This window comes from Tachypleus tridentatus, chromosome 4 (assembly GCF_004210375.1).
Source record: "Tachypleus tridentatus isolate NWPU-2018 chromosome 4, ASM421037v1, whole genome shotgun sequence".
Classification (NCBI taxonomy): Eukaryota; Metazoa; Arthropoda; class Merostomata; order Xiphosura; family Limulidae; genus Tachypleus; species Tachypleus tridentatus.
In genome coordinates, this window is record NC_134828.1 from 81,361,107 (window position 1) to 81,388,566 (window position 27,460).

At 32.8% G+C, this 27,460-nt stretch overlaps 1 protein-coding gene across 1 annotated transcript in view; it reads left to right on the forward strand.

Annotated features, from left to right (window-relative positions):
* LOC143249544 (cell adhesion molecule Dscam1-like) overlaps positions 1-27,460 on the forward strand; it is a 135,658-nt gene that overhangs the window by 79,028 nt on the left and 29,170 nt on the right. Inside the window, exons 17-23 of the mRNA XM_076499570.1 lie at positions 3,847-4,087; positions 6,269-6,367; positions 8,860-9,045; positions 10,354-10,647; positions 12,679-12,843; positions 13,987-14,186; positions 15,152-15,233. Of these exons, the coding sequence (XP_076355685.1) occupies positions 3,847-4,087; positions 6,269-6,367; positions 8,860-9,045; positions 10,354-10,647; positions 12,679-12,843; positions 13,987-14,186; positions 15,152-15,233 (1,267 nt within the window). The remainder of the gene's footprint in view (positions 1-3,846; positions 4,088-6,268; positions 6,368-8,859; positions 9,046-10,353; positions 10,648-12,678; positions 12,844-13,986; positions 14,187-15,151; positions 15,234-27,460) is intronic.

Sequence of the window (27,460 nt, forward strand, 5' to 3'; positions counted from 1 at the left end):
CTTAATAGTAGTTAAAACGCTCGTTCGGAGCCATAAGTAAACAAACATGACCTTCATCCAATTTTGACATGTGTGATGGACATTGACCAATCAACGACATCAGGGAGCGTGTTGCTATTTGCAAGTTGTTACATAGATAATAGGATTATGTCTACTTCAGTGGTCTTGAAAATGCATAAGACGAAGTAACTGTATTCTATATGAGTATGATACATAAAATTTGTTCATGATATTTTTGTTTCATCATATTATCCACAAACAAGATTATCATGTTACTAGAAGAGTACTATCTTCTAGATTATGTAAATTACCCTGACAGCATCTTCAATTTTACAAACATTTATAATTTTTTGTAAAATAAGGATTTCGATATTTGATATACATAACAAGTTATATCTAAGAAATGTTTTGTTACACTCTGTAACAAAACCTCGAACAAATATATCATGTTCATCTTTATTAGATCCAAATTTGGACTCATATGTCGATAACACCAGGGTTTTCCTAGGCGATATAATAGAATTACAGCAGGGGCATGCTTCTAAATAAATTCACATCAGCAATACCACAGGGTGCATTGCTATGGGTGCATAGCTAGGTGATACCATATGAATAAGTCATCACACTAGATGGTACGTTACTAACATTTATGTTTTTTCATATTATTTTATTTCGTTTACAAAACTTATCTTATAACTAATTATCATGAAAAGTTTCTGGGATACTGTAGAAAATAACGATACAGAAAACTAAATGTACACTTAGGGGAATTCTCAGTATTTGATGGTACATTAGGAAATTATGTTCTAAGTTACTGTTTTCTGTGTTTGATCTAGAATTCGCATATTTCTCTTTTACAAATATAACTCCATAATATTAATATAAATAAGCTGTATTTTTTGTTATGCTTTATCTCTGACATTAGAGGACGGATTTTTTCAATATGGTGACATACGAGGGCTGTTCAAAAAATACGCGGACTGTTTGAATTGCGCGGCTCTAATTGGTTCCAGGGGAATCCGCTTGGTGTCGCTAGGTTCGCACAGATCAGCTGATTACGACGCCATTTCCCGATTGCAGATATCTTCATTTGTGTATTAGCTACGCGGTTTTAAGTGAAGTGCGATTTTTTCGTTTGGCGGATTTCAGAATGAATGACCTGAAGGAGCAACGACTTGCTGTGAAATTTTGTGTTAAACTTGGAAAATCTGCGACTGAAACTTTTGCTATGCTTAACACGGCTTACGGTGATGTTGCTATGAAGCGTACGTCATGTTTCAAGTAACATGAACGTTTTAAGGATGGTCGACAGTCCATTGAAGATGATGAGCGTCCTGGACGTCCACACGTCGACAAAATCAACACCCTGGTGCGGGCAAATCGACGTCTGACTGTCAGGGCGCTTGCTGAAGAGTGTGGGATATCAGTTGGATCTTGTTACGAGATTTTGACCGAAAAATTGAAGATGCACTGCGTTGCTGCGAAATTCAGCCCTCAGAACTCGTGAGTTTTTGGCCAAACACTCGATCACTGTTCTTCCCCACCCCCCTACTCACCTGATCTTGCTCCTTACGATTTTTTATTGTTCCCCAAACTCAAAAGACCCTTGAAAGGAAGAAGATTTGATACGATTCCCGAGATTAAGGCAAATGCGACGAAGGGGCTGGAGGACATTACAAAAGAAACGTACCAGGACTGTTTCAACAAGTTGAAACACCGTTGAGATAAGTGTGTGCGTTGGGGAGGAGAGTACTTCGAAGGAGTCCCATACCTGTAACTTCTAAATAAAGTACATTTTGTTTTATGACGTCTGTCCGCGTATTTTTTGAACAGCCCTCGTACTTCCAAGTTTTAAGATCTCGTGACAAATGGTATGTCCTACAAGAAAACACACAATCCTTTACATAAAAATAAAACCAGTTTATAAGAGTGTTCCTATAAATTCACATAAAAGCAGTGTCAGAAAACCAACATGATTAGATTTATCTCTAGTCTCGCGCTTTACATGATAATGAAAACTAAATGTACGTTTATGAAATTCTCAATATTTGACGGTATCATAGGTCATTATTTTAGCTTATTTCTACTTTCTGTTTTCGATTGAAATATAAACTTACAAATATAGTTCCTAAATATTTATACAAATAAGCTGTTTTATTCATTATACTTTAATTTTGACGTTGAAGAATAGATTTTATATATCAGTAAAACACATTTTTCGATATGACATTGTTCTAAATTTTAAGATCTTACAACAAACAACATAACAGAAAAGCACATGTTACTATATCAGTACCACAGAATTCCACTATAACTTATCAAGTATAGTAACTAAGCTGCATGTGGTTCTTTACAAAAATGTGATTTTTTTGAAATCACTAATGTCTTATCTTACTGCTTGAAATCCAACAGAAATACTTTGTTGAGGCTGACAAAACCACAAAGTAACATTCTGAGTTTTCAGTTGGTTAAATGCACATCACTGGGTGAAGTAGTGTACCTAAACAAGTATTTTAAAAAATGGAAGAGGTGGCCAGGACCACCTTGGTTGATTCAATAAATATTTTAATACCTCAAGATATATAAAAGATAGATGATTCTTATATTAAATTTTAGCTTGTCAGTATCGGTGTCAGTGTACTTGTTACATTGTTCACTGATAAAACCCTACAGTCTCTGTAGCCAGTGTACTAGTTACATTGTTCACTGATAACAATTCTACAATCTCTGTAGTCAGTGTACTTGTTACATTATTGTTCACTTAACTTTATAATACCATTTATCAATATGGACATAGCAAGTTTCTGCCATAATCCTGTTATATCGCCTAACAACACACCTCCTGACACTGTCGATGTATGATTGGCGTACATATTCTTTCCGCACCTGTCGAAATTGGGTCAAGGTCATGTTTGTTTACTTCCGGCTGTATTCCGCCGTCTTAACTATTACTACTTGTTACTACTCAAGCCTACAAGAGATTTTGATTTAATTGCTGTTCATATGTCAAGTAATGTAATTACATAGCTTTTATTAACAATTTATAGTATGATTAATTTATTGTCTATATCATTGTTCCAACTGTAAGTGACTTAGTCTGTATCATTTTTCTAAATGTGAGTGACTTGTATAATTGTTCCGACTGTGAGTGTAGTCTATATCATTGTTCCGATTGTGAGTGATTTAGTCTGGGTGACTGTTCCGACCATGAGTAACTTAGTATACATATCATTGTTCTAGCTGTGATTTATTTAATCTGTATTATTGCCTTATCCAATGTTCCTTCAGTGAAGAATAACTCTAATTTGATAACTATTCTTACTATTAGTGGCTATTTTTATTAATGTCTAGACTGAATGATTAGTTATACCATTGAATTTACCATGATTAATTTTGTTAATTTTTATGACTAAAGATGAGTAGACTTAATGAACCATTAGACTATAAGTGGTTAATTTTGACCAACTGCGTGACTTTCAGTGTGTAGATTTGACAACACATTTGGCTGTGAGTGTCTTTTTTTACCAGTCATTTGACTATACGTTCCTAATTTTGACCAACTGTTCAATTGTAAGTGTCTAGACTTTGCCAATCGTTTGACTTTAAATTACTATATTTGAACAAAGTATGGCTTTAACTGTCTTATTTTGACAAATCGTCTGATTTTAAATAGCTAATCTGGACAAATCGTTTGACTGTTTGTGACTAATCTGAACCAGTCTTTTGACAGTGACTTACTAGTTTTGACCAATGGTGTGATTGTGAGAAATAATTTTGAGCACTGTCCTGACCAATTACTGCTCCAAGGCTTAGTGTCCAATACTGAGTGCTCGACGTCTGTCTTAGCCACCACATCCAGAGGTCAGATTTGGTGAACTAACAGGCTACTACATTGGCTACAAGATAGCGGGGTCATCAGATTCCTTCGTATATAAAACATTAAGTCTGAATGATAAATCTACAGTGGAAGAAACTCACTTAACCAACCTCCGTCGTTTCACCAAATACGAAATCGTAGTCCAGGCTTTCAACAACAAAGGGGCTGGACCACCTTCAAACGAAGTCTTTGTGCAGACTTTTCCAAATGGTAAGTTGAGATAATTACTACAGCATACTATACGTCCTAAGAAACGATAAATTAATATTTATTGATGTATTTTGTGAAATGCTAGATTAAGCTGAGCACTTATAAATGGTAAATATAGTAAACAATAAGCTACAACACACACTTTTATTTACTGTTTTTGTTATTTCTTAGAATTATAAGCGATGACTAGAACACTAAATTACAAACGTGATCTAAACCTCCATAAAAACTTGTTATTAGACGATGGCTGTTTAGACTTCGAGGTTTCTTCATGAGTAATGTATATGAACACCCGGAAATACAAATCACCCGTTGCTTTGTCAAACTTTAAGATCATTTAATCATTTTGCAATAACCAAAAAACTCGCAGCGCGTTACAACTGTTATCTGGAAGATGTAATGTTGTAATATTGTTATGACTATTTTAATTTTATTATTATTACTTTTCTCAAATCCCCATTCTATCGCGAGAAACTTTGTAAATGACTCCAGTTACCACAATATGCAACCTTCCATTTATTTCACGTATTAACTCTCCATTTCTGATAGAAACATAAATGGTATGATATACAGAATGACACGTCCACCGAGTGTCCTCCACCATCACCAATGTATCAAATATTGATATTTCTGTTCTGTCATGGATTATTGGTCTTGAAGCCTAAGAACGAGTTTCTAGTACCTCAGTAAATATCCTAATCCATCCAGTTCATATTAGAAGCTGATGAAAGATCTTGACTTGTGTGTTATAAGAGAAAACTGCAATTTGGTTGTAAATTCAACAGAAAATCAATTCATGCCAACATTTTCTTCCGTTATTTTCTTTTCAACCAATCGATAGCTAACAAAAGCTGACGTCATAAGAGGGGTAGAAAGCAAAGTTAGTCTTTTGTCGAGAGTACATTATTTTAGAGACATGAAGATATGTCTTCTACAAGATATTTCAAGTTAAGGGCTAGCATTCATGGCATGTTGAATAACCTCTTGATTCAAAAGAATTGTATGTCGAGAAAAAGAAGACAAGAGCTCAACTGAACTTGTCTGAGTTTCTCTACCCTACGTGTAGAGATCTATTGTATCAAAACAAGTTTTAAACCATGATCGACCCAAAGAAAGATCTTCTGCAGACAACGTTTCTATGATGTAATGTATAGCTTCCCGTGTTCCTCCAAACTAGAAATACGTTTACACCAAATGCACATTAAAATGAACTAGATTATCTTAGCAACGTAGGTCCTATCTATTACCTGAATGTGACATTTCTCAGGTCATGAAATAGCGTACAGAAACATTCACGAGCTTATAAAAGAATCCATCCTAAATAAACACTTGGCTAAATATAGCAGACATAAAAGACGTTATGTTTTGACACTAAATGCTAGGTGTATAAACGCAGAATACATCTTCATTAGACAGCATAGACTTGATGTATCAGAGGTGTAGATAAAGAAACCGTCCCTATTAAACATGGGTGTAAACAGATACTTAGTGTGAAAAGACATCAATTTCATGTAAACAACGTTTATGAAGCTTTCTCTCTGAGTGTTGAATCATAGACAACAACATATAATTCCTCAATAAAATTATTGTTCTTTGATAGAATGTTTAGGAAGAGTATTCACTGACCTGAAGACGAAAGGCGGAAGATTTTCGAAACGTCGTCCTCTACATTTGTGTCTCCACAACAGGCAGTTGCTGTCAATTCTTTAGTTTCATCAAAATTATTGTTGTCACGAAATTCCTGATTAATTAATCAATAGTAACAAAATAACAATAAACATTACGAAACAGTGTGCATACCTACTGCTTCCCGTTTAATAAACAAGTATGCGTGTTTGTGTCATATCATAGAGATGCATGCCAAGTGTTTAATATTATGAACAGTACAGTTTGTCGAGTTTCCTCAAATTCTATTAAAGTATTCAGAGAAAGTTAGGTTTTTATTCTAAGTTTTTATGTCTTAAACATTACAAGTTTCTCCACTTTCAGTTAACCTGGTAAGGTGACACTTTAACAGTAGTGTATCCATGCTGTTTTTTATAGTGACGAAACATTCTAGTAATGTCTCATTTACAATAGAGTATTTTGAGCTTGTCTTTTTCCTTTTATCAGATACATGTGTAAAATTCGCGCTCTGACTCTGTGTCTCATGTTTTACTGATATTTCTGCACTTCATTCAGACCCTCCCGTGTCACCCACACTTAACGTCGTTGGATCCTCAACTTCCAGTATTCGATTATCATGGGATGGGAACGATCTGAGTGACGATTCCATTTCTGGTAAGTTTAATTTTAATCCATATTCAATGTATATATATATATATATACAGTCATGTGAAAAAGTTAGGACACCCTGTAAAAGACTGTGTATTTTTGTAACATTTTTGGATATATAGATATTTAATCTCAATTTTAACAATACTGAGAGATTATAGGGATATAACTACACAATTAAAACTGAAGAAAAGACTTTTCAAGGTCTTCTGTAAATGTAATTCTACAAAAATGCATATTCTAACTGAGGAAAAAGTTAGGGCACCCCCACATTTATTCCCACTTAAAATGGCTCTCACACACAGGTGTATCACACCAGATGCACATGATTAGAAGATCGTTACTCAGCATTGTGAATGAGGCTTGCCCTATTTAAACCTCAAACATTTAGTTTGGTGTGCTACTGACTGTTCAAGTGAGAGTGAGCTTCATGGTGAGAGTAAAAGAGCTGTCTGAGGCCTTCAAAAAGAAAAGTGTAGCAGCTTATGAGTCTGGTAAGAGATTTAAAAAGATCCCAAAAGATTTTGAAATCAGCCATTCCACTGTCCGGAAAATAGTCAACAAGTGGAGGGCTTTCAAAACAACTGCCAACATGCCCAGGTCTGGTCGTCCAAGCAAGTTCACCCCGAGAGCAAACCGCAAGATGCTAAAAGAGGTCTCCAAACACCTTAACATGTCATCACGGGACCTACAGCAGGCTCTGGCTACTGTTGATGTGAAAGTGCATGCCTCTGCAATCAGAAAGAGACTGCACAAGTTTAACTTGCATGGGAGGTGTGCAAGGAGGAAACCTTTGCTCTCTAAGAGAAACATCAAGGCTGGACTGAAGTTTGTCAGAGAGAATGTAGACAAAGACCAGGACTTCTTTGGAGAGATGAGTTCAAACTTGAATTATTTGGACACCAGAACAGAGGACATGTTTGGCGTAAACCAAATACAGAATTCCAGAAAAAGAACCTCATACCAACTATGAAGCATGGAGGTGGAAGTGTCATGGCTTGGGGCTGCTTTGCTGCAGCAGGACCTAGACAGCTCACAATTATAGAATCCACCATGCATTGTACTGTGTATCAGAGGGTGCTTGAGGATCATGTGAAACCATTTGTAAGAAAAGTAAAGCTGAAGCGGAACTGGATCCTGCATCACGACAATGACCCAAACCATACCAGTAAATCCAAGGACTTGACTAAAAACTAAGAAATGGAGAGTCCTGGAATGCCTGAGTCAAAGCCCAGATCTTAATTTCATTGAGATGCTGTGGGGTGACTTGAAACGGGCTGTACATGCAAGAAACCCCTCAAACATCTCACAGCTGACAGAATTTTGCATTGAGGAGTGGAGCAAACTTTCTTCAGATCGATGTCAAAGATTGGTAGATGGCTAGAAGAAGCATCTCACTGCAGTTATTTCAGTCAAAGGAGGTAACACTAGCTATTAGGGGTAGGGTGTTCTAACTTTTTTCTCAGTTAGAATATGCATTTTTGTAGAACTACATTAACAGAATATCTTGAAAAGCCTTTTCTTCAGTTTTAATTGTTCAGTTATATTCCTATAATCTCTCAATATTGTTAAAATTGAGATTAAATATCTCTATATCCAAAAATGTTACAAAATGCACAGGCTTTCATAGGGTGTCCTAACTTTTTCACATGACTGTATATCATTAGTATGAGAAATAACATCACGTTGTCCCTCTTTAAAAAAAAAAAGCTACGATAATTTAATTATAGTTTGTCCAAATGAACAAGTTTTTAAAATTCCTCGGATAAAACTTTTTATAATATATTGCTATCTATTACTCACAAGATAATTATAGATACCAGCACGCTGTCTAACAAAGTCCTATTTTCTGGTACTTTTTCTGTCAGTTGTACTTTCAACTACTTATTGTTTGCTACTTTCTCCAGCAGGTTGCACTTTCAATCATTTATTGTCTGCTACCTTCTCCAGCAGGTTGCACTATAAGAGTAACCATAAAATGACTCTACTCTACCAGACAGGAATAGCCCAAAAGTTGGCGATGAATGGTGTTTACCAGCTATGTTCTTTCTCTAGTTTGGCAGTTCAAAGTTATTTAGCCCTTGTTTATGTCTGTGCGAAATATCTAAACCAGACGATTTTCCAGCTGGAAGGCGTCATGATAGCAACACTCCATTAATTTTAGCGCATGTTTTTGGATGGTTTAGATTATTCTAATTGTATTTTATGCTTTTGAAAACAAGTTATCTGCTTTATTACGAAAAAGGGCACAACATCAACTTCAAACATAAATAATTATTTGAGTAAGTAAAAGTGGGGCAGTTGAGATTGAAACATGTATTTACAAATTTAATTTATTTTTGATCACAGGCTAAACTATTTGTCTACGAACAAGATAGTTAAAATATAAATTATATGTTCAATGTTTTCTTTATTTTTAGTATTTAAAAATTCTATGCAAACAGGAAGTTTAAAATGTAATGTTATGTTTAGTAACTTGATTTTTTTTTTTTCGATAGGATATCTCCTCTATTATAAAGCTGACAATGAAGAATGGAAAGAAAAGACACTCCCTGGAAATAATAAGCACTACACAGTTGAAGGCTTAACATGCGGATGTCATTATCAACTCTATCTCCTGGCTTTCAATTCCGCCGGAAAAAGTGAACCTAGTGAATTAATTAGCACAAAAACTGAGGGCATGGGTAATAAAGCATTGTGTTATAGAAGGTATATTAGCAGGTTAAACAGAAAAAAGGTTGTGAGGTGAGGTACTATTGTACGTTCAGCCGAAGACATTTATGAGGTACTATTGCAGGTTAAACCTAAGACATTTTAAGCTTTACTGAGGCGTTAATGATATACTGCTGTAAGTACTGTTATCGGTTTCGCCGTAAATGGTAGTGCTGTATCATTAGAAGTTCAAACAAATGTATCAGTGATTTACTGCTTTAGACTAATCGCAGATAATAGCTTTGTACTCTTGTATGTTAAACTGAAGACATTAGTGATTTGTCATTTAAACCTGTGACATTAGAGGTGCACCACTTCGCGTTGAACCAAGTTTAAACAGGATACATCAATGAGATATTTCGTAATGTTGATCCTAAGAAAGACAATTTTAACCATCCTGTTCAACGTACACTATCTTTGTCTGTCTGATATTCTTCCAAAATTTAATCCATTTGTCACCAAAACAGTCAAGATAGTAACATCGATCCAAAGCTTAGATATTTGGAAAATACATATCCCACACCCAAACGACTCAATGTTGATAAGAAAGTTCGTCATAGGCCAATAGTAAATGCCTAATTGATAAATACACTGCTTATTATTTCCATAATGTATATTTAGAATAAGATATTAAAGATGAAAGTATATATTAAAAAATTCATTTCCGGTTTGTATCTTATAATTGGGCCCGGCATGGCCAGGTGGGCTAAGGCGTTCGACTCGTAATCTGAGGGTTGCGAGTTCGAATGCCGGTCGCACCAAACATGCTCGCCCTTTCAGCCGTGGGGCGTTATACTGTGACGATCAATCCCACTATTCGTTGGTAAAACAGTAGCCCAAGAGTTGGTGGTGGGTGGTGATGACTAGCTACCTTCCCTCTAGTCTTAAACTGCTAAATTAGGGACGGCTAGCGCAGATAGCCCTCGAGTAGCTTTGTACGAAATTCAAAAACAAACAAACAAACCTCATTTTTGTCATGTCCAATTTTCGTTAAACTTCTAAATTGTAGGAGGAGTCTACTCGTGTTTAACAGTTAATGGTGCAGCTTGAAGTTTTCAAGTTTTGAGACAATTTCTATTCTATACGTTGTAAGGAGGAGTCTATATCATTTAAATACTTTGTTAATAAAGTTTTATAAGTAAAACATTTATGAAATAATAAACACAGGAACTGTTTAACACTGCATGTTTTGTATATTTTCAATTCTAGGCCTAAGAGATGCAAATGTTAATAGTGTAGTACTTCTTGACACCCATAATAAGATTTTTTTTAACAAACAGCTCCCGTTGCACCCGAAAAACAGTCATTATTGAACACCAACAGGACTTCTGTGACGGTCATTTTAACTTCTTGGCATGACGGTGGCTGTCCAATAGGATCTTTTAGTGTTAGCTACAAGGTCCACACAGAAGATTCCTGGAGGTCTGTGTCCAGTAGCATTTCCGGGGACGAGAAACAGATGACCATTTCAAGTTTAATACCTGGAACTCGATACCAAGTGAAAGTCACTGCTCACAACAAGGCCGGCACTACAGAGTCTATGTACTCTTTTGTTACAGTATCTACGTCAAAGAGTAAGTCAGTTGCTATGTGTACAATAAAACTTAAGCAAAAGTTATAAGAAGAGTGCCTGTTTACAGTTATTGTTCCATCTTATAAGTCAAATACTCATGTGTTACATTACTATACAAAATTGGAAGAATAATTTGAATAAATAACATTTCTTGAAATTATCCTTTTTAAAACGTTTCTATAAAGCAAATATATTTAAATAGTTAGAAACTGTTATACGGTTTTTAAGTTATCATTAATAGCATTAAAATATTCACTTTCAACCTCATAAATTGTACTAGTATGCAAAGCATTAAAAACGTATGTGAACGAGTTCAAAGGTTATAAAATAACTTCGCCAGATAAAAATGATATTTTTTAAAATAGTTTAGTACCTTCTCTTCTAGACGTCCGGGTAGTTAATACACTTGACTCGCAATATGAAGGTCGTAGGTTCGAATCCCCGTCACATCAAACATTCTTATCCTTTCAGCCGTGGGGGCGTTATAACGTGATGGTAAATTCCACTATTCATTAGTAAAAGAGTAGCTCAAGAGTTGGCGGTGGGTGGTGGCGACTAGCTGTCTTTCCTCTAGTCTTACACTGCTAAATTAGGGACGGCTAGCGCAGATAGCCTTCGTGTAGCTTTGCGCAAAATTTGAAAAAGAAACGAATCTTCTAGTCATGTCAGTCGTTCATAAGAGTTTAATTTAAACCTGCTCTGAAAGCCATTAAAATATATTAGATTATTAGTAATATTTTACAGAAAGTTATGAAAAATTATTAATTTTAAACACAAGGTTATTAACCTTCCTCTTTAAAACAGTAACAATTATTACCTTCAGCATAAGGATGTTAAATTTCTGAAAATTATTAACTTTTCCTCTAAAAGCTACGATACTCAGTAGGAGACAATAAATTGTTTTCTGTCATAATTATTAATGTCCTACAAGAAGATAAGACTGATCTACTGAAAATTGTTATCTTCAACGGAAGGTTATTAACCTTCCTCTGAAATCTTTTAACCTGTTTCGGGCTCTATTTCCACCCAAAATTGTGAAAACAAATTGACGTCACATCCTCTTCTTTGAATCTTATTTCTTTATGAATGTTATTATATATATGAATTTTATATTGAAAGACAGGGGTTTTGTATTGTAAAAAATATATTTAAAAATTATTCTTGAAATAATAATAACAGAAAACCCCATATTAGTAATTGTTGAACTTGCTGTTTGTTTGTTTTTGAATTTTGTGCAAAGCTACACGAGGGCTATCTGTGCTAGCCGTCCCTAATTTAGCAGTGTAAGACTAGAGGGAAAACAGCTACTCATCACCCCCCACCGCCAACTCTTGGGCTACTCTTTTACCAACGAATAGTGGGATTGACCGTCACATTATAACGCCCCCTCGGCTGAAAGGGTGAGCATGTTTGGTTCGACGGGGACTGGAACTCGTGACCCTCACATTACGAGTAGAACGCCTTAACCCATCTGGCCATGCCGGGCCTTGAAGTTACTAGGCGAATCCGTCAGGAAATACATGGCGTGTTTAAATACAAGTTCCTCAATGTCAAGCGCTGCCTGTATTCTGAAAATTATATCCTCTTTTAAAAGTTATTAACATTGCTTTGACTATTAACTTCTGAACACTAATAATGTTTCTTTAAAGCTGTTAACCTCATAATTAATGCAGTGTCCTTTCTTCAGGTTGTCTTGTCTTGTTTGCAGTTAACTACAAAGCTACACAATGGGCTGTCTGTGCTCTACCCGTCATGGGTATTGAAACCCAGTTTCTAGCATGCGTGTCCACAGACTTACAGCTGTGCACACCAGGGGGAAGGGGTTCGGCTAGTCGAAACAAACAAAAAGCAAACTGAAATGTTTTAACAATCATTTCTTATATCTCTCACTGTTACTGCTGATTTACAACGCTAAAATCAGGGGTTTGATTCCCCTCGGTGGGCTCAACAGAGAGCCCGATGTGGCTTTGCTATAAGAAAAAAAAACACACACTGTAACTGATTGACTCAAACTACCGGTGTCGTTCCACAGTGTTCTCGACGCCTATCCCGATACTTATTGGAGAAAAAGTTCCGTTTTATCTGGATTTAAATATCATCCTACCGACTGGAGTGTCTTTCGTAGTGGTGGTCGTTGTCATGTTCTTGGTTTCTGCAATCGTTCGGCGACGCAGCTCTTCTGAAAGCTCAATAAGTGGTTTGTGTAATTTACTCATAGTTCTCTGGAATTGTAAGAAATTATGCATGTGTTTTAAGTTAATGAATTTTATGCATTAGGTGTAATAATGTATGCATTATATTATATCATTTATCTATATTGAAGTATTACTGTGTACTCGTATATTTTCATTACATACTCTTCTGTTCCTCTTTTGTACGTATGATTTCATAATGTGCTTTTAACATTCGTTTTGTTTTGTTACAGTCTATTATGTAGTCCTTGCTTCTCACCACGTACTTGTAGCACCTCATTAAGTTAGTCTGGGAATTGTATAATGTTATCATACTTTTATTATGTATTCCTAGCTTCTCACCACGTACTTGTAGCACCTCATTACGTTAGTCTGGGAATGGTATAATGATATCATACTTTTATTATGTATTCCTAGCTTCTCACCACGTACTTGTAGCACCTCATTAAGTTAGTCTGGGAATGGTATAATGTTATCATACTTTTATTATGTATTCCTTGCTTCTCACCACGTACTTGTAGCACTTCATTAAGTTAGTCTGGGAATGGTATAATGTTATCATACTTTTATTATGTATTCCTAGCTTCTCACCACGTACTTGTAGCACCTCATTACGTTAGTCTGGGAATGGTATAATGTAATTATACTTTTATTATGTATTCCTATCTTCTCACCACGTACTTGTAGCACCTCATTAAGTTACTGTCTGGGAACGATGTAATGTAATTATACTTTTATTATGTATTCCTATCTTCTCACCACGTACTTGTAGCACCTCATTAAGTTACTGTCTGGGAACGATGTAATGTAATTATACTTTTATTATGTATTCCTATCTTCTCACCACGTACTTGTAGCACCTCATTAAGTTACTGTCTGGGAACGATGTAATGTAATTATACTTTTATTATGTATTCCTATCTTCTCATTACGCCTCATTAAGTAACTGTTTGTGTATTGTGAAGAGAAAGAGAACAGTGTCATAGTCGTACTTCATGCCATAAACGACAGTTTTTCCTTAGTATACACCTGGCTTTATTCGTTTCTTATATTTTACAGTTTTCTTACTTCATACATATATCCTTTTTGATTAAGTCTACACCATGATGAAACATTCTTTACTAAATATTATTTTATTTTTAATGCAGGAAGTTCGGTGTATAACTGTCGGAAAATGCAGAGTCGTGAAACTGTCCAACTAAATAGTTTAGATAACCAGAACTCCATCAAAAAAATCTCAGCTTCACCTAGTCGGGCTAAATCTTTCACGTATCCACAACCATATGCTACTACCCAGCTGTCTGGGTCAGAAGACAAGAAGTTGGGCGATGCCGACGATTACAGCTTAGTAAGTAGAAGTATATATACATTGACAGTGAAAAGACATAATAATTCTGTTACGTATCAATGTTATATCTCGTTTTCTATTTAAATTTACAGCAAAAATGATCTCTGAAGTCTTTCAGTGCACTAGTAAGTACTGTAGTACACGTTCTAACTAATATAATTTTATTCTCAGATGAAATCACTTTTATTTTGTTAAGTTCTTCAGGCTTCTATAAAACGTTATATTTAAAAAGGACAAATTACGTTATTTCATTTGAAGATAAAATAAGTGTTAGTAAAATGTAATAGAACAGTTAATTTTTATATGATAATGGAAAATCGTTTATAAGCAGTATCGAATGCACTTCTCTAAACGCTAAGTAAAACTCGGCATACTTAAAAGTGTTTGTTTGTAGTTCAGTATAAAGATACACAAAGGGTTATCTGTGCTCTGCCCAACACAGGTTTCGAACCCTCATTTCTAGCGCTATAAGTCTACAGACATACCGTTGTGTCACTGAGGGCATTTAAAAAGTGACAAATAACTGTATTTAAGCTTACGCTATAGAAAGTAGTAAGTAACGTTCTTCACGTTTTTGCTGTTTATCCAGTAATGTTTAACTTGTAGTTTTCAAAAGGCTGTTAAGTTTCACTTTTCATGAATATGATGATTTTATTTTTACTCTCCGCCAAACAACGAAGACACTTTAATTTCTTCAAGATGAAAGTAACACTTTACTTGAGTGACAAATGGCATTGTTTATAGGATATGATTAAAAGTCATAGTACCGCTATTATTAAGCTGCAAACTGTTTGTTTTTTTATGAATGAATAGTCAATTTAAGAACTCGATCAGTAGATTTATTCAGTACATTTTTATCTCGACTTACTAAACAATATAATGAAACGAAAATAGTTATTTGTCAGTTTATTTTTTATTTTTCTTTGTGGGTAGAAACATTCATTCTGAAATTGGGTTTCCTTTAGGCTAAAGACGAACCTTTATATGCTACTGTGAAACGAACTCCTCGGCCTCCTCGATCAGAGGTACATGTGTACGATTATGAAAGTAAGTTCATATTTGTCTTAGTAGATGGCAGCACTTACTATTCAGCTTAGCAATCTTGAACTATGGAATTTTGTAAAATACCGAAATTTCTTCAGTAAGAGGTGTTTTTGATAAAAACACAAATTGTTTCTAAACTTAAATGTTTAAAAGCATTTTGTGTACTTGATGCTTTAGAGATGCATTTACGATACTATTCACTTATGAAAAATAATAATTGAAAATTTACTAAAAAATTACAAATCGGTTTATTAGAATTCTCCTAATTCATTTTCTGCTATCTACATGGTACTCACTTCACTGAAAATTTTAAGTTCATAATGAGAGCTGAATGGACTTTGAATGTATCATAAAGAGCATTAAAAATAACAGTACAGGAGTAGCTATATTGTTTAGTAAAAAGTTTGAACTTAAAATGCAAAATTAAGGAAAAATTTAAAGTGGTATATTAGTGTATTCATTGTAATTCTAAACACTGAGCATTTTTATTAACAAGTATGTATCGAACAAAAATAAATGAATCTAGTTTTTACTGTGAGGTAATTCAAATGATATTAGAGTTTAATAATAATCAATCTAATATTATGAGTAACGATTGCAACTTTATACAACATCAAAAGTTAGATGTAAAAGGATATTTATGTATATAACTAATCCAAATGCAAGAAATAAAGTATTAGAAATAATGGATATTTTATGTGACGCATTTCAAGTGTTTTATCCAAAATATAAACATTTGAAATGGTGAAAAAGGACCTTGGAAACAAGCGTTTAGATTTATTTTAGATATATCTCTTGATGACAGTTACTGCAGTAGACACTCATCAGTTATTTTAAAATGTCAACTCTTAATAAGTTTGTTCATGAGACAATAATCTGAAATTTAGTACCTTTTTGCACAAGGAATAATATTTTTTAAATGGAATGAAGATATATAAACTGGTAAACGAACCCTATACAAGAAACCATGGTATTCTATCATTCAATGCTCAATTGCTTCTTAGTATATTATTGATTGAAGTTAGAGTTATAGTTTGGTCTGAAAGTTATTAAAAATTAAAAGAATCAAGAATTAGAAAATGAAATAATGACTTTGGCACAATTTTTGAACGAAAATAATTGTAGACGTATAATGCATTATATAAAATATGCTAAAACAAATGCAACATTATTTAAAAAAATAAAAACGCATGAGAGTTCAGAAACAGCTAAACAAATTTAAATTCTATGGTATTAATTAAACTAGAGATGACTATTTAGAGGATATTGATTTAAATGTACTATTAAGACAAAAACAATTTGTCACATTCTGTATAAAATGCAGAATAGCTAGAAAACGATTCTGTGAAGGCGATTTATATGCTTTTAAAAATTAAGAAAAAGCGAAAACTTATCTAGAATTTAAAGTTTTACAATTCAGTTCTTTAAATTATTTTGGTAGAATATAACCACCATATAGTAAATGCAATAAATGACGCATATGAAGCTAAGAAACATATGGAAACAAGGTATTGTAACTCTTATTTCAAAACAGGATATGTCAAGAAATATATTTTACTGAATAGGAAACAAATTACTTTCATAAATCTTAATTAGTTTCAGAATCTATATCTAAAAAGATGAAAACTGTGTTAGCGTTATTTATCTATGAATGAGAGAAGTATTTGAAAAAATATTAGAACTTTAAATCATAAGTTTTACTAAGAAAAAAAGAGAATATATTAAGACTTTCACTATTTTTAAATTTTTAAAAAACATTTAATCCGCTTTTGTGGATGTTTTTAAATAGTATTCGATGTATTTGGATTTGGAAATTCAAATATACGATGGAGAAATGTTTTTCATAACGATATAAATTCTATTGTTACCCAACATCCGGGCCCGGCATGGCCAAGCGTGTTAAGGCGTGCGACTCGTAATCTGAAAGTCGCGGGTTCGCATCCCTGTCGCGCCAAACATGCTCGCCCTTTCAGCCGTGGGGGCGTTATTATGTGACGATCAATCCCACTATTCGTTGGCAAAAAGAGTAGCCCAAGAGTTGGCGGTGGGTGGTGATGACTAGCTGCCTTCCCTCTAGTCTTACACTGCTAAATTAGGGACAGCTAGCACAGATAGCCCTCGAGTAGCTTTGTGCGAAATTCAAAAACAATACCCACCATGCTTTTAAGCGACTTTTTAAATTGAAAGATGATGCGCTTTTTTTTGTTTGTTTACCTAGGTAATTACAATACTAGAAATAACTGTAAGACCTAATTCAAATATACAAGAAGTAAAAACTAAAGGTGATAATTTATTTTCAGTATTTTTATTGTTGTTCAAAAATTATTTCTAAATTTATAGTTGTCTGTAAATACAATGTTTATGTAACAGTATACTGGGAAATTAAAGGTGGAAAAGTACTTTAATCACGATTAGCAAAACAGAATGGTTAAATTTTATTAATATATTCCTATGTTGAGTATAGGAAACTTTCTAAACAACATAAGGCTTCAACAATATGCATTCTTTTATTTTTGTAAAAATAAAATAAAATTTATAATAGGTTATTTTATTGTTTAGAGTTTTTTTCAGGTTTAAATAATATATATAGTTCTAAATTATCACATTATTGTATTTGAATTAGAAAGTAATGGCACAAGCTGATACTGTCTGGAATTATATTTTATTGGATGCTAAATCTTACAGCTATAGAAGGAAATTAAAAAGAGAATAGTCGGTGGGAACATTTTTCTTTAAATAATTATATACAGCGTATCAAACTGAAAATTATATTTCAATAAAAATAAAGCAAAATTTACAAAAAATTGAAAAACTCGAAAAAATTATTTAACTATTTTTACTTTGTCTTTTTCTTTTGGAATTACTTAAATAATAACACTGAATTTTTTTATATTCCCTGAAAATTCTTTGTTTTTATTTATTTACAAACGATGGCATTTTGTCTTTTATGTTGGGATTTTTTATTGTGTCCTTTACAGTATCCATATTATTTATTAGCAAAAAGTTTTATATTTTTCTTATGTAGCTTCACTTTAATTTCTGTAGAACTCCGAGACTTAATATTAATGTATTCAATTGAACTACATGACCATGAAACGAAGTTGGATACCAAAACACTGTAACAAAATTAACAAAAAATTACTGTTAAACAAAAATCGTATGGATTTTAACGAAGTCTTCTAATTCACTCAGTTTTCCATGCTGATGGCGGTTTTTTTCAGAATGCTTAAATAAGCTAGAATTAAAAACTAGAAATACTAAATAAATGACTGAAAATATATATTCATTTATTTAAATTGGCTAAAGTTAAATACGGTAAAAGAGATATAACTTAACATGAAATACAAAGTAATGTACAATAAAACAAAAATAAATAGTGATTAAACTAGTATAAAAAGAAATGAAAAACATAAAACAAGGAAGAGAAAGTTAACGTATAATGGAAAAATAAGGCAGACTAAAAGAAAGAAATATATCACAATACAGAAAAACTACAAAATATAATACAAAAATAGGATAGAAATACAGCAAAATAATGCATACAAAATGGAATGGATAGAACAATTGAAATTTAACTATTGTATTAAAAACATTTTAAAATAGTTAAAAATGGTGGTAAGAAGAACCCAATATGCTGACGAAATATAAAAGAAGAAGGAAACAAAAGCATTTGAAAAGTTTCACTGTTAAAAACTAAGGAAAACATCTTGGAAAGGAATAAATATTAAAATAATTTTGAATAAATTAAAGTGAAGCAATCTTGAACAAATACTTAAAGCAAAAACTAAAATGAATGATCGAACTAAAGACAGGTAATCCTTACAACTGTAAAAGGAAATGAGTTAAACTGTTAAGGTGTGTTAAAAGTAAATAAAAATTAGTAAAACTTTTAACGTAAAATTTAGAAATATATGAACAAATAAGTGGAACAAAACGAAGCTGTTGATAAAAAAAATAACATTGGATTAGACACTATTAATTCAATTGTGTGAAACAAGAATCTACCAAAGTTTAGGCTTGAAAGTGTGTCCAAATTTCGTAATAAAGATACCGATGGTTACAACCGTTATTTCGTACATTTACTCGCAAGTAAATGCGTCAACAGCATTTCAAATGCGCTACCAAGAAGAAACTGCATCAGTAGCATGCCAGTTACTATTTCACACGTATTATTTACAAGAAAATACAGTTGTAACATTTGAACTATTATTTCATACGTGCTTACAATAAGAAAATACATCAGTAGTATCTCAACTGTTATTTTATACGTACTACCAGTAAAAAATACATTAGTAGCATTCGAACTACCATATTATACATGGCGCGGATAGCCTAGTTGCTTTGCGCCGTAAAACACTAGACTAATCAAACATTTTATACGTACTACCAACAATAAAGAATACATTAGTAAAATTTCAACTATTATTTCTTACTTACTAACGACAACAAAAATACACTACTTATATTTCAATGTAAGAGAAATAAACGGGGAAGAATTTAAACATAATAACAGAGAGAACGAGAAAATCTAAATGATTAAAGTAGTAATAATTAAAGGACTACAAGATACTACGTTGTAAACAGTTTTTACATAAAACACAAATTAGCAAATGAAATGTGTGTGAAAAATATAATTAATATAAAGTTTAGAGGCCTCACACAGGACAGTTATACAATAACGTTTTGATAAATTAAGCCTTCTTTCCACCCGCCTTTTCATCTCTTCATACGAGCGTCAACAGTCGGTTCTGTAGAAGTTTGTATAACAGCTAATTCCCTTTCAGAAACCACGAAGTTTGAAATCTCGTGAAGCAGAATAACCAAAGCACACTTTATGCCTGAAATCTGGAGCGTTACAAATATGAAGAATTATCTCACTTTATCTTCTGCATATAAACGATAACTGTGAGTTATTAAAGTTTTTTATTCGCGTCACAAACTAAAAGTCGTGTTACCAAACATGCACATTTGAAGTAAAAATCATCTCTATTTTTTTTATTGTTTGGTATGTTTTGAATTTCGCGCAAAGCTACTCGAGGACTATCTGCGCTAGCCGTCCCTAATTTTGCAGTGTAAGACTAGAGGGAAGGCAACTAGTCATCACCACCCACCACCAACTCTAGGGCTACTCTTTTGTCACCGAATAGTGGGATTGATCTTCACGTTATAACGCCCGCAGAGTTGGGTGGTGATGACTAGCTGTCTTCCCTCTAACCTTACACTGCTAAATTAGAGACGGCTAGCGCAGATGGCCCTCGTCTAGCTTTGCGCGAAATTCAAAAACAAACAAACAAAAATGTTTTGATTATGATGTAATCATTGTGTTGTAAACAATCACGTGATTGGCAGAATAGCGAACGATAAAAGTTTCTAAATCATTAAATATAACGTTTTAAAACTATAAATATTAAGAGTAAGTAAAGAACTTACCAAAAAAGACTTGAGAGAGTAATGTTACGTTGGAAACTGTTGTGATAACTATTATTGATATGTGAACGTTACACGAATCGAAATTAACATAAGTATTGAAAAAACCAAACATTCAAACAGTACATTCAGGCCTCCAAAAAACTTACAATGCTTGTTTTAAAACTAAATGTGTGTGTGGGTGATCACTTAAGTAAACTACGAACAAATTTTAAATTAAATAAAAGATGGTGTGAAGTTTTCACAGCATATCGAAATCTTAATGAAAAAAATAATTAGATTTAATTTTATAGAGAATGAAAAAATATATAAATGAAAAGTTTTTTTTTTTTAAACCCGCGACCCTCGGATTACGAAGCGCGCGCCTTAACGCGCTAGGCCATGAATGAAAAGTGTACTTGAAAAATAACGCTAAGACACAAATCATAGCCATAAAAAACGACTAATAAACAGCTAAGTAGGTTGATTGTGGTTGATACAGAATGAATAATTAGTATCCTTCATATATAACGAATACAATGAAATGGGTATCTGTTACAAATGTTATAGTAAGCGACCCCTTACGTGTCTTTTTTAATTCTTTTCATCCTGTTTTATATAATTACTCTTTTTGTTCATTAAAAAACATTTATTTATTTATTAACATGAAGTATACGTAACATGTCATATGTGAGACGAAAATCTAGTCATCTACACGTGTACAAAAAGTGCATAGATTTCAAAATAAAAGTAATTTGATTGAATTATAAAACACCAAAATTAATTAGTTTGCATCAGTAATGATTACAACTTTAGAAATCGTTCGAGTAGAAGCAAACAGATTACAAAAAGAGAATTTTCACATTCGAAAATACAAACCTTTATATCTTTATGGTTTAAATTAAGATTATAATGGTATTACTGTTGTAAATTTGCGTAATAACAATTGTATTGGTATTTTACTTTGTGTAGATAGGATTAATAAAAATGTACAAAAAGACAAATCAGAAAAAAAACTAAAACATAATAAAATGGATACGTTTTGCAGGTGTGTGTACGAATTTATATAGTAAATTCTGTGTACTCTCTAACATTCGTAATTACCTCTACAAAAATATAAATATATATACAAACTAAACAGTTAACAGTATTAGCAAAACCGTAAAAACATTTACTTTTGAAACTAACCATGCTGATCAATTAATTTTTGATATTATTGAATTTAAATTTAACATAAATAATTTAAATATATAATTAAGTAATTGCCAATAAGAAAATCGTCACTAATTTTAAACCCAAACTTGTTAATCATTTGCAAATTCCTAAAATTTTCATGGTTCTTTAATAAAAACTATTTTCCTTTAAAATAATTGAAACTTATTATCAATTTGAACTATGAAATTCCAATAGGTTTATGCGTTTGTAATTAAACACAAGACAACACAATGATCTATCTGTGTTCTGCCCCTGTGCTCCTGGGAATGATTCTAATAGGATCACTAATATATAATCATAAATATTTTTTGATTATTAAAAATAAATAATGTACACAGTTTGCCATGTGATTACTACTGAAACTTTTCGACAGATTCTTCTTATATACATATTGTTAGTGGAAAGTTGGATATGATAAAAAAAACAATTCTTTATAGAACATCGTGAGAAAAGGTGCTAAATGCGGAATAGCTTCATAAAAGAAAAAAAATAGACATTTTAAATTTTATAAGGAAAGATATCGATAATTATATATTAAACTTGATAATTTTACACGTTATCTTTCGACTTGATTTTAAGAATGGAGATATTATGTGATTAATAAAATTAAAGATAAATAATTTTCCCAGTTTAAATAATTATCCAACTAATTTAATATTTTTCGAATTTAAAATTAACATCTGTAAAATACAGGAACAATATATTATTGTGGTTGGCGATAATGCTCGTTCTAAATTTGGCTTTATTTACAACTGTTTTTATGCAAAAATTGTAATCAATAAGATAAATGCTAATAAATCAACTTATTTATATTTCTATATAATTAGAAAATTATACTTTTACTACTACTACTAATTAAAACTTGTTCACTTTTTATTTTACAATAGTTATATTCATTTCAATAAGTACATTTGTAAACAAATAATGGGTATACTGAGGTGTAATTATTCAAATTGTAATTTATATCTTTATTATTAATAAAATAAATTTATAAATGATTTTACAAATCTAAATTATTTTCCTTAACATATAAATATAATTATGATTTCATAAATATTAGTGATCCAGTAATGAGCAATTATAGTTACCTTGCAGTTCTACAAATCTAGAATACCTTCATATCAACTACCGAAGTACATTATTTAGATTAAGATAATTAATAATTATGATGATACTGGTATGTATGATAAAAAATGATTTCACATTTCATGTATAAGAACTAAATGGTAATGTTCAAACAAATGCCATACAAAGTATTATATATTCACAATTTCTTGAATATTGTAAAATTTCTAGCAATATACAGTGTCTGATATCTAATATAAATATTTTGGTATACGGAAAATATACCATTTGCGTTTTAAATGGCTATGATGAAAAACCTTAATAATATATTTTAAATCATTTCATAATAAATAGAAAAAAGTATTTACTTAAATTAAAAATAATGACATCAATAAAATTATAATGTATACAATAAAAATAATTACTAAAATTTATTGGTAAGAGGGAAAATAATTAAAATTGCTAGCTTGGACATTTTTATATCTATCTATATATAGATAAATATGTATAAATTGTTTGTTTTGTTAATTTCGCGCAAAGTTACACGAGGGCTATCGTTGCTAGCCGTCCCTAATTTAGCAGTGTAAGACTAGAGAAAAGGCAAGCTAGTCATCACCACCCACCGCCAACTCTTAGGCTACTCTTTTACGAACGAATAGTGGGATTGACCGTCACATTATAACGCATCCACTGGTGAAAGGGTGAGCGTGTTTGGTGTGACGGGGATTCGAACCCGCGACCCTTAGATTACGAGTCACATAAATATATATGATCGCGAACGTTTCTCTGTCTCATCCTCTGTGGGTCTGTTCCTTAAGTACGAGCTCTCCCAGGGGTATAGCGTCATGTTTTCGGACCCGCACCGCTAGAAATTGGGTTTCGATACCAGTAGTGGGGAGAGTACAGATACTTCATTATGTAGTTTCATGTTTAATTTCAGTCAATCAACCTTATGCACAACCACATCTTTTAAGCTGCAAATTCTTAACCCTGCTTCAGCAATATATTTTGCTTTTCTTGCGTGTAAGAAAGATATTAATCAAAGTGTCAGAATACTTCAAGTTAGCATTCCAATATGATATTTGGATTTAAATAGCAAAATGCTAAAGTACTATTATACTAAGCCAAACATTCTGCTGGTAATATAACTCTCGTACTCTACCTTTCTATGCGACTATGTACAAAGATCCGTACAGTAACAAGTATTTTATAGGGAAAGTGATACAACAACAGTAGCCACCTATATAAGACTAGTAGACTACCTGATGTTTCTCGGATAAAAATAGCTTTAAACATTCTAAGTTGTTTTGATTAAATCAACCATATGAATCGTGATTTTTTGCAAAAATATTCAAAATTATTTCTTTAATTAAATATTTGAGTAAAATCAATAAAAATAAAGTTGAATTTAATGAATAATTGATTTATTCTCTTCTCGTTGCAAAACAACTTAAATGAAAATTATCCAATACCAAATGTTTTTGTAAAGTCATCATATAGCTGATTCTTGCGAGTACACGCAAACAAAGCAAAAGACATTGCTGAAGTAGGCCTGCTCAGTTGAGGAAGTGTACGCACATATCCGAGAAGAAACACCACCCTTTTTAAGTTAAGGGGAGTTAGCGAGTAGACATGTATGTATAGAAGAAAGGAGAGGGAGGAAACAAGTAGAAATGAAGGCTTCATGAAGTTTTTAAATCGTTTTAAAACATAATTGATCATGGATAGAATAATTAGGAGAAGTCCTCACACAGAGACGAAATGTAAATAATAGCGTTCTTGATCTCATATTATCAAAAATATCCGATCTTTAGAATTCAATACCAGTTGGTCGTCCTGTTTACCAAATATTGCTATATTGGTCATTTTGGCCTCAAAACAGCCTCTGAGGCCGCGGCCAGGTAGCTCATGTTACTTTCTGCACAAAGTTGTTTTTCTACGCAGAATTAGGAATTTGCAGTTTGAAAGATGTAGCTGTGCACAAGGTTGACTGAGTGTTTGGAATTAAGCACAGAGCTACATAATGGGCTTTGTGTGCTCTACCCACTACGGGTTTCGAAACCCAGTTTTTAGTGGTGTGGATCTGCAGACATACCGCTATGCCACTGGAAAGGCCTGTGCATAGAGAAGAGGCCCACAGAATGAGAGACATTCTATATGTGTGTGTGTGTATATATATATATGTATATATATATATAAAATGTCCAAGTAAGCAGTTCTAATTATTTTTTCTCCTATCAATAAATTTTAGTAATTATTTTTTAAGGAGTTTAAAGCTTGTAGCTTTATAGACGTGACCATATGTAAGGAACAGACGCATAGAGACATTAGCGCTTATACAGAGTGACCAAAAAGTAGGTATATAGTTACATATGGAAAGTTGTTTCTGAGGCATATTCGAGGACAAATGTACAAGAGGAAATCGCGAAATATTTAGTGCAAGAGTTTATCACAAACGCATTTACAGAACTTGATGGACTGACAGACTTGTGTCAGAAAACTTGCAGAAGTGTGACAGCAGGCAGGCTCCAGGATTAGGTGGACAGTAACAGATTTCAATTTGAACATCTGTTGAATTAACACGGAATTAGAAGTGTAGTTAAATGAATTATGAATTATCAACATTATACATATTTTCGGGTTCCCCTGTATGTATATATATATTATCACATTAGTTTGAGATATAAAATGTTAAGCTGCTACTGGAGATTGTCATGGAGATTTGTTTGAGAATATAGTGAACATTTATGGATTCTGCATAACTAATTTTTTTATATATATAATGCATAGTAATTGCAAGTATACACTTAGACTAAGACACAACCCCACTAAGTGCGTATAAAATGTTACCAGTAGAAAAGCAGCCTTTACAAACAAAAATCTGCGTCTAAAATATCTTCTTAAATAAACTTTCATGCCTTTTTAAAGTAGGTATTGTATGAAAGTGTGCAATAAAATTTGACGTTAGGTATATTATTTTTTGCCTCCTTCACTGGTACAGCGGTAAGTCTACGGACTTACAACGCTAAATTCAGGGGCTTGATTCCTCTCGGAGGACTCAGCAGATAGCCCAATGTGGCTTTGTTATAAGAAAAACACCCACACACACCTCCACTTCATATATAATATACTGATTGACTCCTTAAAGACGCCGGTTGTATATACAAAACATTGAGTATCTACGTGTTATAATCATCTTATGTTCATCCTATTATAGGCTTATAATTTCTGTTTCTCCTTGTACTTAAGCTTCTTAAAGGAACACCAGATATATATATACGAAAGCTAACTTCACGAGGTAGTGTTAACATCGTTTACACTAAAACTATGATGTTTTATAGTTTATGTAAACTACAGAAGAAACAAATCCACTTTTCAGTACCCATACGACCTACGTAGTACCTTATATAGTATTTCACAAAAGGTTTGGGTGTAATATACCAATCCGTTTTTGTTGTAGGCTGGCAAGAAAATAATAATAAAAACGAATTTCAAACGGACCGTTTTGAGCGGATTTTCTTTCGTTTGGAAGTTTAACACGCGCTCTTATTTTATTCGTTTTATAGGCATACAACCGTTATCAGTCAACAGTAAAGGTTTTAAAGCGTTGTTTGCACTGAAGCTATACTGTTTAAGGTTGTTTTGTTTTCCCGAACCTTCTATTAAAATCTCTAGCGAACACTGTTATGAAACGCTATCGTGATTTTTAATAAATATGTTAGCATTCATCAATGAAGTAGTGCAGATCGCTGAGAAATCCTGTTAGGCTTAGCTGAGTAAAGTCATTGATAACTTTCTAAAGAGAAACAGCTATAATTTTCATCTATTTAGACAATATCCTAGAGGATATGTTTGATGTTAAACCCAGTTGGGAGAAGATTCTAATGTTCCTAAAAATGATTTTTGCTATAAAAAGATATTTTCACGCAACACTAAACCTTCATGTCATTCCTAGATTAATAAAGTAACCGATAGTTGTATCCAAACTGTAACTGAAGTATAAAAATTTAAAAGTAAAACCTGTGATTAAAGCTCCTCCCCCCAGTGGCACAGCAACTGTATTCTGTGGGCCTACAATGGTAGAAACCGGATTTCGATACCCGTGGTTCGGAGAACACAAACCATTGTATAGATTTGTGTTTAATTACAAACAACAACAAATGAAAGAGTTGAGGATGCTGCAAGAATGTTGTTGTAATAGTTTCAATTGTTGAACAGACTATTTTGGATCATTTGGTAAAATAATAATCCCAAATGTAATCAATTTAACGATAACAAAAGCATCTTGTTTCTTCAACAATAAGTTTACAAGTTAGCTTAGCAACGTGTGCTGATAAACCTATGTTCATAGAACTAAAGTAAATACTAAAACAACTTCTCTCAGCTCTCTTCGTATCTCTAGTAGTTCACTAGAATATAAACTCAATATTCATATAACTTAAGCAGCAAATAACTAATTGACAGATTCACTGATTCAATAATTAATCTACTGTAAAAAAACTCGCTAATTAATAATTACTTGCCCAACTCGTTTTGTTTTGTTT